At 44.6% G+C, this 23,025-nt stretch overlaps 2 protein-coding genes across 8 annotated transcripts in view; one reads left to right on the top strand and one right to left on the bottom strand.

Annotated features, from left to right (window-relative positions):
* Nucleotides 1-2,967: 2,967 nt before the first annotated feature.
* Nucleotides 2,968-8,859, bottom strand: LOC118596121 (spermine synthase-like). The gene is made up of 2 exons (XM_036206871.1): nt 8,110-8,859; nt 2,968-5,181 (listed from the first exon to the last, which is right to left on the bottom strand). The coding sequence occupies exon 2, from the start codon at nt 4,996-4,998 to the stop codon at nt 3,898-3,900; it is 1,101 nt and encodes a 366-aa protein (XP_036062764.1). The 5' UTR covers nt 4,999-5,181; nt 8,110-8,859; the 3' UTR covers nt 2,968-3,897.
* Znf131 (zinc finger protein 131) overlaps nt 8,349-23,025 on the top strand; it is a 31,733-nt gene continuing 17,056 nt past the window's right edge. For 2 of the 7 annotated variants that reach the window (XM_036206867.1, XM_036206864.1), the window contains exons 1-4: nt 8,922-8,997; nt 9,479-9,617; nt 11,310-11,411; nt 20,918-21,062. In XM_036206867.1, the coding sequence (XP_036062760.1) occupies nt 9,494-9,617; nt 11,310-11,411; nt 20,918-21,062 (371 nt within the window). In that variant the 5' untranslated portion in view covers nt 8,922-8,997; nt 9,479-9,493. Of the gene's footprint in view, nt 8,534-8,921; nt 9,618-11,309; nt 11,412-20,917; nt 21,063-23,025 lie in introns of those variants that run through there. The other 5 variants (XM_036206868.1, XM_036206866.1, XM_036206865.1 and 2 more) reach the window with 4 other exon arrangements.

Raw genomic sequence — 23,025 nt, 5'->3', positions numbered from 1 at the left:
CTGGGGCAAGCCAACATTAAAGGTGGGCCTTTTTTTTTTTTTTTTTTAAGGTGGAATTCTGTTCCTCAGAGAAGCTGAATAACAAGTAGCTCACCTCCTCTCCTTGCTCCCGTCCTCCCAACCCCTACCCCAACCCTTCTCCACCTGGCTCCTCCCTCCCACTTTCTGTCAGCTAGTTGCTGATTCAGCCTCCTGACCACAGATGAATTTTATTTAATCCAACACATCGTTGCATCATTAAATGAATGTTCCAAAGCATAAACAAAAGTAACACACCTTAAAATAATATTCTAAAACAGCGATGGGAAGGGCAACATTGATGGTTTTGACAGATACAGGGAACACATGCACATGGACTGGTTAAGAGGCTGTCATAAGGTTCTGAGCAAGAAATAAAGGCTGAGGAGAGCCACGGTGTTTGTGTGGTAGATGGAGGTGACTGATTGAGCCCCCCAGGGGGTCAAGGCATATTCTCATCAGCTCCAAAGAGGAGCAGAGGTGTCCGGAGGATCCAAGTCAGACTTCCTGGCTGGGGGTGATAAGCACCTACCACAGGATCAGATGAACGCCTTTACTCAGCCTGGCTTGTGGAGCATAGTCTCATGAATTCTCCCACAGGAACTCCCCTGGCACCCACAGAGGCCAGTGTGGAGCCAGGAGCTCAGGAGGCAGCTGTTAGACAGGCCTGGGTTCTGCCACCAGAGAACTTGTTCCCAGTGAAGAAGCCCCGGAAGACAAATTGGACAAGGTAGAGCCAATAGAACCTGGACACCTAGCGACTTCAGGCCTGTGCTTATTGCCATCTACAGGGGGCATCCTTCAGTGTGAAGGTGTGTGCTGGTGCTTCCTTTCCCTCCTTTCCATGTAGCTGAGGCTAGCCTGAACTCCCCCTCCTTCTGCCTCTACCACTCAGGGGCTGGGGTTGGACACGTGCCCCATCATGCCCTTAGATTACACATATGCCCCATCGTGTCCATAGATTACACATATGCCCCAAAAGGTGGGACATTCTAAGGAGCAAAAAATAGCCTATTTACTTTTCTTATCATTTACAGTTATTTTTTGTTTGTTTTTGTTTTGTTTTTCAAGATAGGGTTTCTCTGTGTAGCTTTGCGTCTTTGCTGGATCTCGCTCTGTAGCCCAGGCTGGCCTCAAACTCACAAAGATCCACCTGCCTCTGCCTGCCCAGTGCTGGGATTAAAGGCGTGCGCCACCAACGCCCAGCTACACTGTTAATTATGAGCAATTTCTTTTACATCTTTCCAATGTGCTAAGGAAGGTCCAGGGGGATGAGGGAGTAGCTCCCATAGTCTGTTGTCATAGGTCACCAGTCAAAAGTTGAACAGAAATACAACAAATCACACTGACAAACAAGACAGACAGACAGAGGGGAGGAGCAAGGGCCCTTAGAATTCTGAGGCTATCAGATGGTCCAGGCCATCAGTGTCTGAGAAGGGGCTTCAATTATGACAAAGGCCTTAATATATAACAGAGTCTCCCAGTCACCAGAGTTTTCAGAATCAGACTTACAGAGGGGGCCCTCTTGGGTCCCTGGCAAAAGGGTCTCAAAATTGAAACCCCTGTCCAGACAAGGAGATGTCTCCCGACTCCTCCAGGGTCACCTCTTAGTGCATCCACCAAGGCGAAACTCTTCAAAAACAGGAACCAGACAGCAGCTGGTGGCAACCAGAAATCAAAAGAAAACGAGTAAAAGAAATTACAGAAAATCAGACAGACTCATCCGATTGGTTGGTGTAAACCTTTGGGGTCCAGGGTCTGGGGGAGGGAGGGGTCCTCAGGAGATCCCGGACAAGCCCCCAAATGTTGTGCCCAAGTGGCGAGAACCCCAGAGAGACCATCAGAGACACAGACTCACTAAAATGGCAAAGCAAGGTTTATTAGATGCCATTCAAGCTGCGGCAGGGATCTTGTTATGCACACCAACACAGTGGAGGCTAGAAAAGGTACCCCTCCCTGAGCATGCAAAGCTTTTTTTTGTTTTTTTCGAGACAGGGTTTCTCTGTAGTTTTGGTGCCTGTCGTGGATCTCGCTTTGTAGACCAGGCTGGCCTCAACTCACAGAGATCCACCCGGCTCTGCCTCCTAAGTGCTGGGATTAAAGGCGTGCACCATCACCACCCGGCTCATGCACAGTTTTTAAAGGCAAAAACCACAAGGTTACAATAGCAAAGAATATCACTATGGGTACATTTTTGATTGGCTCTTTCTTAGGGGCTTTTCCAGAACTCCACTCTTTTATCTTAGCTGGTTGTTTGTCAAGCTTTCTCATTGGCTGCCCCGAGGGTTGGGGCATCCTGTGGTTAATCAGTTGCTACCAGATGGCTGTCCTAACTATGTACTTTCTGATTCCTGGAATTGTGTAAGTTCCAAGAACCTGAAGCCTAACTTTTTTGCCATGAGGCCTGTTACAAAATGGAGATGCTTAAAAAATAGAGGGGCTTTGGTTCCTCAATGGAAGGAAAATTATACAAATCTGAAATACAGACTGAGACTGAGTGAAAGTAACAAAAATGGTACATTATGCACAAACTGAATCTGAAAAGAAATTTGAATGGATACTATCTGCATGAAACAATAAAACAACATTTAGAACGTTGAGATTCAAAAGTGAAAGACCTGGACAGGAGAGTAAAGGGACTTAGAATGTCCCTAGGACTTTGTGTTGTAAGGAAAGTCAGCAAAAGTATCAAGTCATTTAGATGTTTTAAATCAGGAGTAGAGCATTTGCCTGCAATGCATGAGGCCAAGTTCAATGGCCAGTGCCTCATAAAACCAGTTACAATGCATGCCTTTTTCAAAGCCATTTGGAAGATGGAGGCGGGGGATAAGAAGTTCAAGTTCGCCAGGATGGTGGTGGTGCACGCCTTTAATCCCAGCCCTCGGGAGGGAGGCAGAGCCAGGCAGATCTCTGTGAGTTCAAGGCCAGCCTGGTCTACAGAGCGAGATCCAGGAGAGGCCCCAAAACTACACTACAGAGAAACCCTGTCTCGGGGCGGGGGCAGAGCTCAAGTTTATCCATGGGGTCACAAGGGAATGAACAGAGGATATACATTCATACCAAAAGGAGGGGGTGAGGTGGGCTGTGCATCCTCTGATGGAATGGCACCAACTACCAAGCAATCCTAAGCCTGTTTATTATGTACAATACAGGGGGAAAGGTTAGCTAGTCTTGTGGTAGGTTTTCTCCAAGATTGAAACAGTTCATCCTGCAGGGACACTCCTTGAGCAGGAAGGTATAGCGTCCCTGAAACAGACCAGATTCACCAGTCTCCTCCTTCACAGAGTAAATAATAAAAGCTGAGAGTCACCCTCAGAGGAAACAAGCCAAGCTACAAAAGAGGATTCTCAGAGCAGACCAGACCAGCTGAGCTGGCTGGAAGAGGTTTAGATTAACCAAGACATATCTTTTTTTTTTTTCTCTTGTAATTTTAATTGAAACACTGCTAATCACTTAAGTCTTTTTAAAGCACTAAATTTTAATATCTAAGTCACTTTGGGAAGTGGGGGGGACACTATCAGGAACTTCTCTTCAGAATAAAACAAAGATGTTCACTCCTCCACATGTCCAAATTAAAATCTACTAAAATCCAAACCCCACACAGAGGGAAAAAAAAGACACTAAAGTCACATTCTAGAGGGTCAGTGCAATATGCAGTCTTTTTTGGCTGTCTAATTGTCCTTCAGCTGACTTTCAAAAATTAACACCCTAGCTCATTAAAATACATTTTTCCCATTGGCTTTTTTAAATTAAAAATAATAATTAAAAAAACACTGGAAGGAATTTGTGACCAGTTGCCTGACTCGGCTGATGGTATACAGGGCATATGGAAGTCAGGAAGACAGCTTGCAGCACACGACATTCAGGGGATGCTCATCTTTAAGGCTGAGCTTTCTTCCAAACAGTGTAAAATACCCACAGTTCCAAGTACGAAGGGACACAGACCACCTCTTTTGAGAACTCGACAGGACAATACAGGCGCCCTAGCTGTTCTTCATAGAGTGACAGGGCTTCAGTCAAATTGACACAATTCCCCTGTGTAAAGTATTTCCCATCCTGTTTCAGAACTTTCATGGACAGGTCAAGAATCAGTCTGAGAAACTTCCATGTAGAATCTTCTTCTGGAGATGTAGAGATTGGGACTGCGGTCAAATCATTAATCACATAATCAAACTCTCTCCCTTCTTTGGCATACCTCTTCAGTACTGGAATACAGTCTTCTATGAGAACCTGATAGCAGTCTCCTTTAAGACTGTCTAAGACATCTCCACATGTTCTTCGCATGTATTTCTTACAACTGTCAATTACCATTTGGTCAATCTCTACCATGGTGACCATCTTTGGTTTCAGTTTGACAATTTCACATAATATGCCACCATCTCCACCTCCCAGAATCAGTACATCTTTGCCAGAATAATCTTCTTTACCGCTGCCCATGATGGCTTGGGTATACGCCAAATCACTCTCTGCCAAATTAACGTCACCACTGAGGATGAGAATATTTCCAAACTGCTTTGAGTGTAGAATTTTAATGTTCTGATATGGTGAATCTTCATCATACACCACTTTATCTATGTCGTACTCAACCAGGCGCCCATCAGCAGTAGGCCAATATCTGTCGATGGCCCCTCCTCGAACTATGGGTGGTAAACGCTTCACCCGCCCAGTACTGTCCTGACTCAGTTCTTTCATTTTTCCTTCTATTTTGTTCAAAAGGCTGTCAGTTTCTTGTTTGCCTTGCACATCACTGTCATAGCTCTGAAGGTCCAGCAACACCAATCCATGGGGATAAATCCTCAAATTGGCAAAGCTGCCATCTTTGTTCGTGTAGGTTGCTAAATAACCATGGTCCTGCCAGGCATGCACTGACTCTGACATCCCATGCTCCTGAAAAGTGGACCGAAGGCCTTTCAAAATGGCCTCACCGTCAGCTTTGGCACCGAGCGTGAAGTCGAGCGTACTGTGCCTCGCCGCTGCCATAGTGTGGCGAGGCCCTGTGTCATGCCTGGGGAGGCGACCTCGGGAGACTGAAAGACCGTTCGGTGTGTGTCAAGCTGCGGGCCAGCGGGAAGCATGCTGCGCAGGGGGCGACATCTCCTTTTCTTTTGTGGTTTCTCACTTTTTTTCTTTGCTGGGATCTAGCTGTCACGTCTTGCAAAGAACCTGAGATGGAGGGGGAAGCCTTGTAAAGAACTTAGTCTAAGAGTATAGGGAGAAGTGAATTCTGTAAAGCAGCTCTGTGTGACCTTGAACCTGTCCCAGGTGAATTGTCAACAGCCCTCCAAGGCCTATAATTTGAACGCCTCGTCCTTGGGTGATACTGTTTGGGGAAACTGCAAACTTTGGGGTGTGACTTGCTTTTGTTGGCAGGTCATGGAGAGCTGGCCTTTGAGGATTATAGACTGAACAGCTTCCAGAACAAGCCCTCTGTTCCCTGTCTGCTGTTAGGGTGTGACCAGAGGCTTCATGTTCCTGCAGCTTTGGAAATGAGCCAGACCCAGCTGTCCCATCCCCCAAACACCAAAATAAACCTCACCTCCCTTATGTTTCTATCACGTGGAAACATAGTGGCCATGAACATTAATAAGGACAGCCCTAGCTGATACCCTGACTAAAGCCAGTGAGAGATGACAAAAACCCAGCTAAGTTACAGCCATGATGCTGCTTCACAGAAACCATAAAGTTATACATATATATAATATATATAGCATACATATATATAACCAATATATATATATTGGTTTTTCGAGCTCATTCAGGCTGGCCTCGAACTCACAGAGATCCACCTGCCTCTACCTCCCCAGTGCTGGGATTAAAGGTGTGCGCCACCAAAGCCCGGCGTAGAGTAATATTTTTAAGATTTATTTATTTTTGTTTTTTCAAGACAGTGTTTCTCTATGTAGTCCTCTCTGGGAACTTGCTTTGCAGATCAGGCTGACCTCAAACTCAGAGATCTGCCTGCTTCTGCCTCCCAAGTGCTGGGATTAGAGCGTGTGTGACTTACTACACCTGGCTCCTTACAATTACTAAAATATTATTAATTATTACTTAATCTACTTGAATACAGATATCTTAGACCCTCTCTCCACTAATAACTCCACTAAATCTGCTGCTATTACTAAGATCTTTCACAAAGATGCCCAAGACGCATCGAGTGCATCTCCAAACCATTCCCCTTGTCCAGCCTAGCCATTTGGTACAGCTGACTTGTATCCGCTGTCCCCATTGTGAATATTTTTCTTTGCACGTGTGGGGGCATACCTGTTCATGTCAGAAGTCACACTCCATCTCTCTTCCACCTTATTCATTAAGACAGGGTCTCTTAATCAAACCCAGAGCATGCTGATAAGGTTAGTCTTGCAGAGCCAGGCGGATCTCTGTGAGTTTGAGGCCAGCCTGGTCTCCAAAGCGAGTTCCAGGAAAGGCAAAAAGCTACACAGAGAAACCTTGTCTCAAAACAACAAAAATAAATAAATAAACAAACAAACAAAAAACTATTAAAAAAAAAAAGTTAGTCTTGCTTAGCCAGCTCACTCTGAGAATCCCAGCTCTGTCTTTTAAGTTGGGAATCATAGGAGAGACACCATAGCCACTCGGCATTTATGTGGGCTTCTGGGATTGAGCCGTCTCAAGCAGCATAGCCCCCTGCTTTACAGACGCTCTTCTCTCAAGGCCTTCTTGATGCCATTCTTACATGGTTTTCCGCCTTTCTCTAAGCTGCACTTCTCAATTCTTTTGGGTTTACTCAAGCGTATATACAGGTACTTCTCCAGGGATAAACACGGTTGCTTCTGCTTGGATGCTTTAAGCACAGGAGCTTCAAACTTTGGACTAGGCAAGCATCCAAAAATGAATGTTATGGCCAGACATGATGGTTCATGCCTTTGATTCCAGCACCAGGAAGGCAGAAGCAAGTATATCTGTGAGTTTGAGGCCATCGCGGTCTACATATCAAATTCCAAGCCAGTCAGGGCTACATGGTGAGATCCTTTCTCCAAAAAAAAAAAAAACAAAAACAAAACAAGGGGCTGGGGATTCAGCTCAGCAGTAGAGCGCTTGCCTAGCAAGTGCAAGGCCCTGGTTCGATCTTCAACTTCGACAATAAATAAATAAATAAATACATAAATACAGAAGTGTTTTCCATTTAACCAACTCAAATACACAAGGAAGCAGACTTATATACTGGAGTTTCCTCAAAGCCAACTTTTATATGTAATTTTTTTTTTTTTTTTTTTTTTTTGAGCTGAGGATGGAACCCACTCTACCCAGCTCTACCACTGAGCTAAATCCCCAACCCTGCAGTTTCTTATTCTAAGAAATAGTGTGAATAAGGGGCTGGAGAGATGGCTCAGCGGTCTTACATTTCCATTCCCAGCACCCACGTGGTAGTTCATAACCATTTGTAACTCCAGTTCTAGATCTCATGCCTTCTTCTGACCTCTAGGCAAGAGGCACACACGTGGTGCACATATGTAAAGGCAAAAAAAAACCCCATAAACATAAATGTAAAAAAAAATTAAAGTGAGAATAATGATCCTAATATTAAAAACACAGCAGTGGACCAGTTCAATCTACAAAGCGCTAATCTGTCACTCTTGGCTGATTCATAAATTATGCCATTTACTTCCGTCTTTAATGCTCACTGTGCTGACAGCTTGCGAATCTCTAAGGCTAGTTTTTCCTCCCCAAGGGGCTCATATAGCAAGACTCTTCTTTCATATCATCATGTCCACTTAATTGTCCCCTCATAATTATTCCTCTCATCTCCGTTCTCTCTTCCTGCTGGACGTTCACGTATGCTTGGCTAAAGACACACACCTGTTTGTTGGCTTTCCGGACTCTCCAGATTACCTTGTGTGTAATACTAAGCGGTCAGTCCACTGCTGTTCAGAGTCAGCACGTAGGAAGCACGTGTGCCTCATCCACCCCTGCAAACCACCCCCACCTCAGCTTTATCTTAAACTGTGACTACCACAGCACGGCATCAAGGTAGCTGTTGAAGTGATTACATCCACTCTCGCACACAGCTATCTGACTTTCTATTAATTCATATCCTCCCAACTCTTGAGAGATTTAGCGATCACTACACACCTCACCAATTATAGCATGAGCCTCCACCGCGCCTTCCTTTGGATGAATGAATGAATGAAGGTCCCTGCCACGTGCAGCCGACCGACCGGCAGTCTCCAGCCTCTTTAGGGTCGAGGAGCGGGGCGGAGGTGCGGAGAGCTGTGCTTGCTGCCGGAATCACAACTGGGATCTCTTGGAGTGGACCGGGTCGGTCCCTGGGTCTGGAGGCGCGTGCTCCCACGGGATCCTCCGGGGCGCCCGAGCGTGCTCGCGCCCGCGGCCGCCGGGCCCAGGGCGCAAGTGCGTCCGCAGGATCGCCGCGGTGCGAGCGCCCCAGCTGCAGAAGTGAAAGATGGAAGGCGAGGGGCGATCTGGGCACCGGACCAGCTGCACCACGGGAGGGGAGAGCGTGGAAGGAGAGGCACGCGGGCGCGGCGCCAGCTAGGTAAGGGTAAGGGCCCACCTCGGCTCCGGGAAGGGGGCGGGGCGGGGCGGGGCCGGGCTGGGCCGCAGAACATAAGCGTCCCGGGCCACCGAGCCAGTTTTCTCGGAGTCCGCGGTCGGAAGTGCAGCGCCTGAGCCCGGCGCGGGGCGGACGGGCTGCGGCAGCGCGGCGCTCGAGGGCCCCCCCCAGTCTTTCCCCTCCCGATCTTGCCCGGTTCTCCCGGGAGAAGCCGCTCGCAGCAGCCCACGGAGCCCCAGCACGCGGCTGCGGCCACACCCGCGGCAGCACCAGCACCGAATCCCCCCGGGGCCTCCCTTCCTCCCTCCTCCCCTCCCGACGAGGCGACGGGGGGCGTGGCCGGGCGTTGCGGGGATTGGAGCTCCCGGTACGTCCGCGTCCGGCGCGGTGACGCAGCACGTCGACGTAAGTGACGCGCAGGCCCCGGGCCGCTCCTCCTTCCCTGAGTGAGTGCCGGCCGGGTCGGGGCGGGGGGGAAGAGGAGGGAGGGCGCCGGAGGGAGAGGCGACCCGGGGAGTCGTTGTGGGCCGCGGGCCGGACCGGGGCTGGGGCTGCGGGAGCCCGGGCCGGGCGGAAGTCTCGGCGGGCCGTTGGGAGGTCGCCGAGGCTGTTCGGTGTCCTCCCCGGCCGGACTTGCGCTCCTGGGCGCCCGGAGCCTCCGGCACCGTGCCCACCCCGCTCCAGCTCGCGTCTCCAGACTCCAATTAGGTCAGGCTCGGAGTCCCGCGGCCGCGGCTCCGGCCCGCGACGCGCGGCGGCCGCTCGGCTCGCCTTTCTTCTTCCCCAGCCTTGCTCTCGGCCTCCCCCCCCCCCCTCGTTTCCCCCCCGTTCCTGGGTTTTGTTTTGTTTTCTGCTGTAGGGGTTTTTTTTTTTTTTTTGCGTCAGCCCGAGCTCATGGGTGTACATTATCATGCTCCTCTTTTGTAGAGCACCCCGACGGCCATGGAGGCTGAAGAAACGATGGAATGCCTTCAGGAGTTTCCTGAACATCACAAAATGATCTTGGACCGATTGAATGAACAGCGGGAGCAGGACCGGTTTACGGACATCACCCTGATTGTCGACGGTGGGTAGGGTAGTGGGCAGAGGAGAAAAAATTGGAGCCTTAGTTCCCTCTCACTGCCCGCCTTTTTTTTTTTTTTTTTTTTTTTTTTTACCCACCCTCTCCGGGCTCTCTTCCAAAAAGTCTGTGGAGGGTTTGCATCGGACCCAGGAGGGCGCTTGTCAGTGTCGCTCACGTTGACCATGCTGCAGAAAGCTGGTTGGCCAGTGTTAATTTTAATCTTGTCTGATGTGCATCACATTTTAACTTCTTGCAACCTGTTCAAGTTTTCTCATTGCACATTCGAGCGTAAGATAAGGGGCCTCGAGGAGAGAGGAAATACCTCAAAATGTTGGTAAGAAGACAGAGAGACTGTTTCAACGTTTTTTGTTAATAAGTTTCCTCTTAGCAAGCTGCTTTGAGGATCCTGTCCTGCACAGGGATATTTTGGGAAATTTTTATTCTAGTTTTTCCCGAATGGTGTGGGAAGGAGAATGGAAGAGAGACCTTGGCTATACTCATACCCACCTCACATTAGGGCGACTCCAAAATAAATTGGGTGGGTCTTTACCAGCCTTCCTTGTAGAGGCAAAACCAGCTTGATTCTTTTCTATTTGGTGAAAATGGGCTTTCAGCCGGGCGGTGGTGGCACACGCCTGTAATCCTAGCATTCTGGAGGCAGAGGCAGTCTGCGCTACAGAGTGAGTTCCTACAAATATGTTAGGCATATTGAAACATTTCCCATACCAGACACATCTAGCTTTGTACTTTTTTGGGGGGGGGGTGGGGGGGCGTTTCAAGACAGGGTTTCTCTGTGTAACAGTTTTGGCTGTCCTGGAGCTCACTCTGTAGACCAGATTGGCTTCGAACTCACAGAGAGCCATTTGCCTCCAGAGTGCTGGGATTAAAAGCCTGTACCACCACCACCGGCCCTGTACTTTTTTTGTTTGTTTTTGTTTGTTTTGTTTTTTTCTTTTTCTTTTCTTTTTGTGGAGCTGAGGACCGAACCCAGGGCTTTGTGCAAACACTCTACCACTGAGCTAAATCCCCAACCCCTTGTTTTGTTTTTTAATAATACCTTTTTCTAAATGATGCATGAACTGTTAGCTTGTTATCGTATTTAGCAATTTATTTTATGTGTATGAGTGTTTTGGCTACACGTGCATGTGTGTTTATATATATGTATATACATACATACACACACACACACACACACACACACACACACACACACACCCCCCCCCCCCCACACACACACACACCACACACACACCCCGGGTGTTCAAAGAGCTCAGAAGAGTGTGTCAGTTCCCTTGGAACTGGAATTGCAAACAGTTGTGAGCTGCCATGTCATTGCTGGGAATTAATTGAACCTGGGTCTTCTGGAAGAGCCATTTCTCTAGCCTATATTTAACAGTTTCAACAGAGTTAAACACACCTTGTTACTTAATCGAATGGAACAGAGTGCTAGAAGACATTCGCTGTAAACTGGCTTAAGTCTTTGAAGCTAAATTTTTAGCTTCATGTCTAATTAAAATTAAAAATTCCCTAGATAACTGACAGTACTTTGGCTTTTCTCTAATAATATATGTGGTGTGTCTTTGTTATGAAGAAAGGTCTCCTTTATACGTCTTGTAGTTGTAACTTTGATTTTGGTGCCAGTGTATGATTTCTTTTTCTCCTTCCACCCAACCCCAACCCCCCCCCCCCCCCCAGGACACCATTTTAAGGCCCACAAGGCTGTTTTGGCTGCCTGCAGTAAGTTCTTCTACAAATTCTTTCAGGAGTTTACTCAAGAGCCTTTGGTTGAGATTGAAGGTAAGTGGCACTTCCTTCACAGTACTTAGCAAGAATAACTGGTTGATTAGGAAGACATCCTGGGAAATAAATACCAATAGTTGCTGGTAGGCAACCCAGTACATTGTTCTTTATTACTTAAGTCTTTCAGTAAAGCATTTGGAATAAGTGGTAGATGCTGGTTTCAAATGAGTCTGGCCCGTTGCTGAAGCCAGGGTTCATTATTGTTTTCAAAGGATGCATACATAGAAGCTACCATCTTTGTTTTAGTGACCTTAGGCTTTAGGGATATTGGATTATGGTGGAGGTACTTTGTTAGAGGACGGACCTCTACTAGAAGAAATCATGATGAACAGATGAACTCACAAAGCAACGTGCAGCTGAGATTTGGAGGTAGTATAATGTTTAGGAGAGAAGGGAGCCTTAGATAGGTATTACTTTGAAACAAAATGATTGACTTTTTTTTTTTTTTTTTACTTTTTTTTGTTCCTTGTCGAGACAGGGTTTCTCTATGTAGCTTTGGTGACTGTCCTGGATCTCTCTCTGTAGACCAGGCGGGCCTCGAACTCAGAGATCCGCCTGCCTCTGCCTCCCGCATGCTGGGATTAAAGGTGTGCGCCACCACCGCCCGGCATGATTAACATTTTCCCACAAATCTCAGCAGGCCAAGCGGCATTTGTGTATTGTATAATCTTTTGAAAAGCGGGTGGTGGTGTTTCCGTTTTTACACACAAGAACCAGGCTCCCAAGGCTGCCTGGCTAGCAAGAGATGAGTTTGTGCTCTTTCTTTTCAGGCTTCTATCTTGGCTACAGTTCTCACCCCTATCCCATCAAACTCCAGGGCAGTTGGAGAGGGCACATTTGCCTGTGTAAATACAGAATCTTCTTTCCGAGTTTCTAGGTTGTGGTTTTGTGTCTTTTTTCACTTTGTACATACTCTTTACTATGAGTGGGTTGCTTAGAAACTTTTCTCTTGGTGAAAACATTGATACCTAGAGGAGTAAAGAAAAGAGTTGCAACTATTCTTTAGTTTTGGTTGGTATATTTTAGTTAATAGATCAGCAGGTAAGTTATTTTTTTATTGCATATGATAGACCAAGCATGGGCGTGCTGGTCATACACTGCGATTGCTAGTGAGAATCCAACTGCCTAGATAGTACTGTTTTCACTCACTACAAGCCAAGTCCATCAGCTTGGCTAGTTAAGTAGCTAACAAGTTACTTCATCTCAGTTGTCTATCTGTCTCCTCATCTGAAAAGCAGGTTAATAGGCTTGCAATGATTAGTTGGAATAATCACGAAGGAGACCTGTCACCATATTTGGTGTACTGCCGAAGCTTATGCCGAAGTGTTATGTAGTGTGCTAGACCCAAGAGGTGAAGAATTTATGAATACAGCATTCCTTGAAGAGTTTGAAAATGTAATAGCAACAGCTTAGAGTGCAGCAGAAAGAGTGCAGATATACTGGAGACTGTTAATATGGGTGGTATTGCTTTCGTCTATGTTAGGAAGGATTATAATTTCAGAGGGGAGTGGACTATACTAGGCAAAAGTTATCAAGAAAATTGTGTGTGTGTGTGTGTGTGTGTGTGTGTGTGTGTGTGTGTGTTGGGAACTCCTGTGCCTGTACACAGTCCAGGTCCATGGCCAGCATCTGGTGTTCATTGATGGCTGTGCACCTTATCCCTTGAGGCGGGTCTCAGTTGAACCGGAGGTGGCTAGTCTACTAACCCTGTCTCTGTCCTCCCAGCGCTCCCTAAGCAGCCTGTAGGTTGTTGCAGAGGTTCTGGGGAGCTGGACGCCAGCCCCCTTGCTTGTACAACAGTGAGCACTTTCATCAGTGAGCCTCCCTCACCCCTAACACTTGAGACCCTGGCCCAGGCTGGAGTACTTGTTGCTGGTTGAGAAGCAGCACTGGAGAGAGGATCCCCCTTCTAAAAACTGTTTTGCAGTTTTCTCTCTCTCAGTACCCCTGACCTCTATCTGTTACAGTGTGGTACGCATAAACCTTAAAGTACTTAAATTGCAAACCAAATAAAATGGGAAATACTTGTTTTGATATTTGTCCAGGTTCAGGGTTTTAAAGTGAGTTTTATTGATTATCATTTTAACTCTTAACTCTGAGATTGCTCTATTTTCTCCCAAGGTCACCTGGCTGTAAAGAAAGCCCTGAGCACATGAGTTTTGGTCTTGGTTTCACTGTTATGATCTTGAATGATGTAGCTTGCTTTTTTCAGACTATAAAACACATAAAGTAGTTTGGATTATGTCATGGACATTGGGTGTAAGAGTAGGTGCTGTTCCTTTAGCGAATGCTATCGGTGGTATTTACTTGAGCATGCAGTCAGCCTGTCTGGGTTCAGACACCCTTTGGGTTATGCATCCAATTTGAATTCAGTTTCAAAATCTTCAGAGTCCTGGCAAGGTGCTAATCCCAGTTGTAATCCCATCTCTAGGGAGACAGTCGAGAAGATTGGAAATTTGAGGTCAGCATGAGCTATAGCGAGATCTCAAACACATGGACATCTTTGTACTGCTGTCAAGAGTACCTGACTTAGAATTACAGCTTATTTTGCATGTTGCAGAGAGGAGAAAAAACAAGTTAACCTCATCTTTCCCCCAATACGGACACCCCTTTTGTCATCTTGCTTGCTTTTCTAGAAACTTCTCTGGGAGCTTTTTATTCTTTGAGATTTGGGCTTTCCTTAAGTCTAACCCAGGATATTTGGGAGGAAAAATAAAAATCTTAAAATTGAGTGCTGTTTGATTTCACCGTCTAGGCAGCTCTTTGCAGAGTTTTGTGTATTCTCTCCAGGGCTTTAGTTTTGTGGAAAGATGGGACGGGGTGTGCTCGTGCTTTCTCTGAGCTGAACCAGAATCCCCATCTGTAAAATGTGAACAATGAAGTTACCTTTGACTAGAAATACAGCTGTCATGTCCTGCCCACCTCCCCCCCCCCCCCCCCCCAGTCCCTTCCAATGTCTTGGGGGAAAAATTGTTGCTCCTGAAGCCAGTTACATTACTCAGCTTTGTTACTTGGACTTTAGCCATATATAATCTTTAGAAGATACCTAGTCCCTAAATTTATTATTTTTCTGCTTCTGAAACTACAGATCTAAAATCATTTGATTTCTTCTCTGGCAATTCTCTTGTGTCCAGAAAAATTCATCCCTAATGTCAAAGACAAGACAGCCAAGGACCTATTAAACATTAAAAAAATCGTAGTTTTGTTTTTTGTTTTAAAGACAGGATCTCTGATATAGCCCCTGCTGTCCTGAGCTCACTATATAGACCAGGCTGGCCTCATATTGGTTAGGATTAAAGGCGTGTGCCAAAAGTTAGTTCCAAGTATGTTTTCTTTTTTTTTGGTTTTCAAGACAGGGTTTCTTTTGTTTTTGTTTTTTGTTTTTTGTTTTTCTTAATCCAGACTAGGGAAATGACAGAATATTGCCCTAATGAGAAGACTGAGGTTTAAAGTGTCCTTTAACATTTTCCTTAGATAACATTCTCTTGGGGGGAAAATTTTTTTTTCTGAATATTTCCACTATGAAAGGAATAAGAGATGGCACACACCTTTTTTTTTTTTTTTTTTTTTTTTTTTTCTCGAGACAGGGTTTCTCTGTAGCGTTGGAGGCTGTCCTGGAACTGCTTTGTAGACCAGGCTGGCCTCAAACTCAGAGATCCACCTGCCTGTCTCCCGAGTGCTGGGATTAAAGGCATGTGCCTCCAACGCCCGTCTAGAGGTCAGTTTTCAAGAGGGCAGTGTTCGAAGTTCCCAGTTATATTGTGGCTCTTGATAGCTTCCTTTTCTTTCTTTCTCTTTTTTTTTCTTTCGAGACAGGGTTTCTCTGTGTAGCAGTCCTGGAACTCCCTTTGTAGACCAGGCGGGCCTCAAACTCACAGACCTGCCTACCTCTGCTTCCCGAAGAACTGGGATTAAAGGCATGTGCCACTACTGCCCAGCTTGATAGCTTCTTTTCCTAAAAGGATTTATTGTATTTTTATTTTATGTATATGAGTATTTGCTGTAGACACACACAAACACAAACATACCCCTACATGTGTGCAGTGCCCACAGAATCCAGAAGAGGGCATCAGATCCTCTGGAACTGAAGTTACGGACAGTTGTGAGCTGCCGTGAGGGTGCTGGAAATTGAGTCAGTTGCTCTGGAAGAGTGGTACTCTAACAACTGAATCATCCCTCCCTCCTTGGCAGCTTTTTTTGTTTTGTTTGTTTTTTGTTTGTTTTGTTTCTCTGTGTAGCTTTTAGCCAGTCCTAGGACTCACTGTTTTGACAAGGCTGGCCTTGAACTCACAGAGATTCTAATGCCTCTGCCACCAGAGTGCTGGGATTAAAGGTGTGCACCACCACCCCCCAGCCCTTCTTGGCAGCCTTAAACAGCATATGCCATGTGGAGTTTTCTGCAAACAGATGGCCAGTCCTTTGAGCCCTGTTGAGTACCAGAAGAATAATTTAATGATCGTAATATGGTTGGTGCAGCTTTTCTCTCTCACTGTCTCTTACTTGTCTCGTGGAGTCTCACTAGGCTGGCCTAACACTTGAGTGCTAGGATTACATGTGTTCACCACCAGCCCAGTTTATTTTAGATTCTTACTGTGTTGAATTTTTGTACTTGAAATAGTGCAAATACCTAACATGTCAGTACCTACAAGAGTTCAGTGAAACCTCTCTGGTAAAAGCATTAATGAAGGTCAAACTGTAAAGCTGAGAATGTAGCTTGGTGGTGGTACACATTCTTATCTTAGCATGTTGATACAAGGCCCTGTGTTTGATCTATATCAATTTTAACCCCTAAATCTGTGGCAGAAAAAAAAATCAAAATATTTATATTGGGAGAATCAGTGATTCACTTATCCTTTTGAAAGTAATGTGGAGGATGTTGATTTATGAATATGATAATGTAGACCAGGGATGTTAAGACTTCCAAGCACCAAGGAAAATGTTACTTTTTTAGTTTTCAAGACAGGGTTTCACTGTGTGTCTTTGTGCCTTTTTCCCGGAACTTGCTCTGTAGACCAGGCTGGCCTCGAACTCGCAGAGATCCGCCTGCCTCTGCCTCCCGAGTGCTGGGATTACAGGCGTGTACCACCACTGCCCGTCGGAAAATTTTAAATCTTTGTTCATAGACATACTATTTAGGTTTGCTCCTAGTTTTTGAACATTTAGTCAAATAGTTCATAGACATGAAGATTCAGTAAGTAAAGCCTGGCGGTGGTGGCACACGCCCTTAATCCCAGCACTCAGGAGGCAGAGCCAGGAGGATCTCTGTGAGTTCGAGGCCAGCCTGGTCTACAGAGCGAGATCCAGGATAGGCACAAACTACATAGAAACCCTGTCTCGAAAAAAACAAAACCAAAAAAATCTAATTTTACTGTAGGACTATTTAAACATTATATTTAGAAAGGACTTTTGTGCCTAAAAGACAGCACATTTTTCCCTTAACAAAGCAAAATCCGAGGCAGTGACAAGGTGAAAATTTAGGGGACCAAAGCCTTTGATGAATCCACTTAGTTTTAGTTTGCTTACTTAGTATCACATAACTCAGTGTATACTATGTTTTAGTATTTCTCTATTAAAGACAGTTTTGAAGATGAGTCAGAGTGAGTTCTAAAGTTCTGTCTTGTCCCAAATCAGTTTCTGGAAGAGCTGGGACTAAGATGTAAAATTTTGTCTCTCCTTAATGATATCCTCCCATTTCTAAAATGACTTATTTTTGTATTATGTGGGGTGTGTGTGTGTATCCAAAGACATTGAATCCCTTGAGCTGGAGCCACAAGTAATTGTGAGCCCCTGATAGGGATTCTAGGAACGGAAGTCCGTCCTCTGCAAGAGCCATACACTCAACTGCTGAACCAGTTTTCCAGCCCCAATACCCTTTATATAAATAAAGATTGCTGTTCTGTGTACTTATAGCCACATTTAGATGTGTAAAGTAAATGGAACAAACATAAAAATGCTTTGTGATTAACAGTTGTATACTGTTTACAGTTTAGACTTTGGCATGTCTTGATCTGGAAATCTGTTAAGTTTTCGTTTTTTTTTTTTTGTTTGCTCTTTTTTTTTTTTTTTTTTTTTTTTTTTCTTTTTGAGATAGAGTTTCTCTGTGTGGCTTTGGAAGCTGTCCTGGAACTCACTCTGTAGACCAGGCTGCCCTCAAACTCACAGAGATCCACCTGGCTCTGCCTCCACCACCAGCTAAATAGCCTTCTTACACTCAAGTTTTTTTGTTTGTTTTTTGAGGTAGAGTTTTCTCTGTATATCTCTAGCTGTCCTGGATCTCTCTCTGTAGACCTGGCTGGCCTCAAGATCTACCCACCTCTGCTTCCAGAGTGCTGGGATTAGAGGCAAGAGCTACCACACCCAGCTTAAATTACCTTCTTAAATTGTTTCTTGCTTTAGCTAGACTGAAACAATAGTACCTAGCAGTAAGGGCATACAGAAATAGTGTCATTTTGTTTAAGCACAAAACTTGAAAAGAAAAATAGAATTTGTAGAAACAGTTTTTGTTTTGAGACAGGGTCTCATTATTTCATTGTGTAGACCTTGCTGGCTTGACGGTCACTTTGTCAGACAAGGTTGGCCTCTAACTTCCAGAGAGATCCTCCTGCCTCCGGGTGCTGGAATGGAAGGTGTGTGCTGACACTTGAACTAGACACTTATTTCAAAAGCCACTTTAGCATTTATTTATTCCTGTTGTAAGTGCCTGTATTTTAGAAAGCTTTGTTAGACGCTCTGAGGTGAATGTGCAGATCAGAAATTATTTCTCTCAAGTGGGTTACAGTGAAGAGAGCTTTATAAATTAAATGACCAGAGCAGCTGCCGAATTGAGCCTGTGGGAACTACTGAAGGTTTTGTTACTAAATCATGAGAGAACAGTATAAAGGGCCTCCTGTGGGGATTGAATTAGTTATCAAAATACCTCTGAACAAAGAAAAGCCTAGGATCAGATGGCTTCACTAGTGAACTCTGTCAAGCATTTAAAGAATTCATGCCATCTTTAGACTCAAAACAACTGAATAAGGTGCTAGAGAGAGTTCAGCAGTTCCGAGCACATAACTGCTCTTTCAGAGAATCTGAGTTTTATTCCCATCACCCATGTCAGATGGCTCATACCTATGCATACCTCCAGTTCCAGAGGGACCTGATACTCTCCCTAGGTCTCTGCAGACACCTGTGTGTATACACACGTGTAGACACATGAATAAAAATAAGTGTTTAAAAACAATTGAACACTTCCAAATTTTGTTTTGTTTTGTTTTTCGAGACCGAGCTTCTCAGCAATCCACCTGCCTCTGCTTCCTGAGTGCTAGGATTAAAGGCGTGTGCCACCACTGCCCGGCAGACACTTCCAAATTTACTTGAGACCAGTATGACTCTGATTCCATAGCAAGATAAACAATTTAAAAAGAATACTGTAGACCAGTATCCACTATGATGACTATAAATGTAGACATTGTCAGTAAAAGGAAACTAGCCGAGCATTGTGGCTGGCCCCTGTCAGTCCCGTGACTTGGAGGTTGAAGCAGGAGAGTTGTCGTAGGTTCAAGGCTAGCTATAGAGTGGGGCCCTATTTTTAAAAAGTCTAGAGGAGTGACTCAGCAAGTAAAAAGGAAATACTGAAACTCTGAATTTGATCCTGGGAACCTGCCAGGTGCAGTAGCAAGCATCTGTGACCTCAGCCCTCCAATGGGGTGATGGAGAAGGGGCTGAAAGCTGGAGAAGGAGCCAGCTAGCCTGGGGTTCCCAGCACAGCAGCAGAAACAAAGGAATATCTGCTTCAAAACAAGGTGGAAGAGAAGAACCCCAACCTGCCCTGGTGTCTGAGCTGTGTACTCTCACTCTAGACACAGCAGGAACCCAGATCCGGCGCCATAGCAATGAAAGATGACTTTCCTTGGCCACGGGAGATTCGTTCCTGTGATACGAGGAAAGTTCTGTGCAAAAATCAGTGTGGCGGGCGGCACGCCATATTGACTAATTCCAACCTCTCAATAGAATAAGACTTAGGTGAAGGGTTTCATGAGTATGACATTAAGATCATAGACAACACGACTGGTGGGGTGGGAGAAAACACTTGCAAACCAAGTAACTATCTGAAAGAGACTCGGACAATTTAAAGTTTAGAACTGTTATTTAAAAATAGTAAGAATTTAGGTAGAAATTTCTCCAAGAAAGAAATAACCATTAAGTATATGAAAAAAAATGTTCCATCTGCATCCTTATTCACCAGACAAGTCAGATTTGGCAAGAATCACCATCCACTGTGAAGAAGGTGTCAGGGAAGCAGAAGACAGGGTGGGAAGAGAAGCTGGAGAGGAGTGGCCACTGTGGAAAGTGGGAAGCAGCATTCTAAAAGTTTAGAAACACCATATGTACTGAACAGCTTCCCAAAGGAGCAGAGTTACTTTGCCTCAGAGTTCCAGAGGTGTGGTGGTAAGGCGGAGCACCTTGGCACAGAGATCGGGTGCCAAAGCATCTTTAAGCCATAACACATATAACCCAGTAAATCCACATCTGAGCATCCATGCAAAAGGATTGGCATCAGCATCTTCAGGAAGTTGTGCTCCTTGGCCAGCAGGGTAGCCCAGGGAACAGCAATTAGTGTGCACGCCTGACAACTGGAGTTCAGTTCTTGGAAACCACCTTGGACCTCCACAGGCACACTGTGGCACATGTGTCCATATATCATGCACACACACACACACACACACACACACACACACTAATAAATTATTAGAATTTCTTTAATTGTATGTCTCCATTCTTTTTAGTACCATTCATAGTAGCCAACATGTGGAGATGACCTAAGTGTTCATCAGCAGAACACTGAATGTTCTAATGAATAAAAGAAATTTATACATACACAAAATAGAATATTGGTCAGCCTTTAAAAATTCCATATGTAACATGTATAACCCTTGAAAACATGTTAAATTAAGCCAGTTAAAGAACGATAAATAATAAAATATTTACTTATATAACTATCTGAAATGGTCAAATTCATAGTTAAGGGGCAGGGATTGGAGAGGAGGCTCAGCTTTTCCAGAGGAGCAGAGTTTGATTCCCAGCTCTTACATGTGGTTTACAACCACTTGTTACTCTAGCTCCAGGGAATCCATTGTTTCTGACTTTTCATAGACACACAGTCACAAAATTTAAAGTAAAATAAACCTTAAAAGGTGTGTGTGTCGTTGGGGATTTAGCTCAGTGGTAGAGTGCTTGCCTAGCAAGTGCAAGGCCCTGGGTTCCATACTCCACTCAAAAAAAAAAAAGGTGTGTGTGTGCAGGGGGCCCCCTGGACTGGGCTTCTCAGAATTGGAAAGGGGAATAAGATCTTAACCATGGTACATAGTACCGGAATGTGACTAGGATATTGTGATGAGGAGGATTGTGGAAAATTTCAAAGGTGAGAAATAATCAAATCCCTAGTGCTTTCTTCTTTGCTGTGTATACATTATGTGGTTTGAATTGATGTGAACTAATGAGAATGTGCATCTCTTTTCCAGGTGTTAGTAAAATGGCTTTTCGTCACTTAATTGAGTTCACATACACAGCAAAACTCATGATACAGGGGGAAGAAGAAGCCAATGACGTGTGGAAGGCGGCAGAGTTTCTACAGATGCTGGAGGCTATCAAAGCCCTTGAAGTCCGGTAATTGTTACTTCTTCAGGAGTGCTAAATGATAGTCAAGAATGTGGTGTGTGCTGTATCAAGTAGTGACATTCCAAAACTAAGAGAATTGTGGATATTGACTTGTTTTCCATTTGCATTTGTTTCTCAGGTCAAAACTGCCGAGATTAAAATAAGCATGTCTGGTATTTAATAGGAGTCTAGGCAGCTTTTCAGGGTGGTCTCTGGGCCCTCATAAATTCTTGAGCTAGATTTAAGTGATAATTAATGCTGAGAATGTTGGATTTAGCTCAGTGGTAGAGCGCTTGCCTAGCAAGCACAAGGCCCTGGGTTCGATCTTCAGCTCAAAAAAAAAAAAAAAAAATAAGTAGGCCAGGTGAGGTTAAGTAAGACTTACCAATAAACACTGTCTTAGTCAAGGGTCTAGTACTGTGAGGAGACACCTTGACCATGGCAACTCTTATAAAGGAAGACATTGAATTGGCTCACTTACATTCAGAAGTTTAATCCATTATCATCATGGTGGGAAATCTATGAGCCTATGGGGGCCAATTCTATTAAAACCACCACAATGGCCAAATTAGAATTATTATAATCAAAATGTATTTATATAAACTTGTTATGTACTCTAGGTGACTTCTGAAATATCCACTGCAAAGTGGAAACAATAATGTTCAGTGGTATTCTGGCGTGAGAAAAGATCCATTGCTGAGGAGTTACCACTTGGTACTAAAATACTTGCCCACTTCAAACATCTCTTCTTTTCTCCGTTGTTCTTTGTATTTGAGTCCCCCCAGGCCTGTAAGTGCATAGGGGTTCCTGTTTCTGCCTCTCATCTCCCCATAGTAGGGGGGCTGGGATTAAAGAAGCACAGCATACATGTGACTCTTTGGGACCTGGGCCTGAGTGGTTCTTGGTAGTACTCTGGATGAGTGTGACCTAAATTTCCTAGACTATGTCAGAAGCCTTTAAGCATCTCCTGTAGATAACGCCGTTTAATGTGCTAGACAATTTAAGAATGAAAGTTTAATTTTGGTTAAATTTACTTAGAACAATTGATGGGTATTGTATTTTTTTTTTTTTTTTTTGCAGATGGAGGTATGTATATATAGTTCTCCTCTTAACATTTACAGGAAAGGAACTATTTTTGGAATATAGTGTAAACTTTGGTACTAAGGCCTTATTTTTCATTGTTGGAATACCATCATTGCTATTTATTAAAACTCAATAGGGAAGTACAGTTGCCATGGATTTTATCATTCTTCCTCTTGATGTGTAATATACATATAGTACCCATTTGCTCATCTTGATCACAGAGTTGGGTTTGTTCTCTCTTTTCTTTTTGGTCTTTTTCTGTGCCTCTGGCTGTCCTAGAGCTCACTGTGTAGACTAGACTAGCTTCAAACTCATAAGAGATCGGTTTGCCTCTGCCTCCTGAATGCTGGGATTAAAGGTGTATGTCCCATACCTGGCCAGAGAGTTTGGATTTTAGCAGTTATCTATAGTGGTGTAGCCATTGTCACAGCAAGATTAAGAAGCATCTCTATCATCAGGCTTAATGACTAGATGATCTGGGTTCTTACCTCCAGGTACCCACTAATCTGATAGTCATTGCTTGAGTTACTACTTTATTCATGCCATATGAATGGGTTTCTTCAGCATTTAGTCTTTGTTTGCTCTTTTTCATTTAGTATTGCATTTCAAAGGTTTGTCTATGTTGTGATGTTTTTGCATTCATTTTCATTGCCTAATAGGAGGAGCTCATAGAGTAAATGATAGCATGACATTTGGATTATTTTTCCAGTGTTTCACTGTTAGAGCAATGCTGCTGGACATGATAATGTTTCTCAGTAAATATTTTTGTTTGTCTTTTTGCTTTTTGAGACAGGATTTCTTTGTGTAGCCCAGGCTGGCCTCAATCTCAGAGCTCTATCTCCCTCTACCTCCTAAGTGCTGGGATTAAAGGCATGCACCACCACCGCCT

The sequence above is a fragment of the Onychomys torridus genome, chromosome 15 (genome assembly GCF_903995425.1).
Source record: "Onychomys torridus chromosome 15, mOncTor1.1, whole genome shotgun sequence".
Lineage (NCBI taxonomy): Eukaryota > Metazoa > Chordata > Mammalia > Rodentia > Cricetidae > Onychomys > Onychomys torridus.
Note: the sequence above shows the minus strand (reverse complement) of the source record. Positions and strands in the feature narration are given on the sequence as shown.

What these genes read in the sequence shown, in the direction of transcription:
- LOC118596121 (XM_036206871.1), bottom strand. Translation starts at nt 4,998, where the DNA reads ATGGCAGCGGCGAGGCACAGTACGCTCGACTTCACGCTCGGTGCCAAA.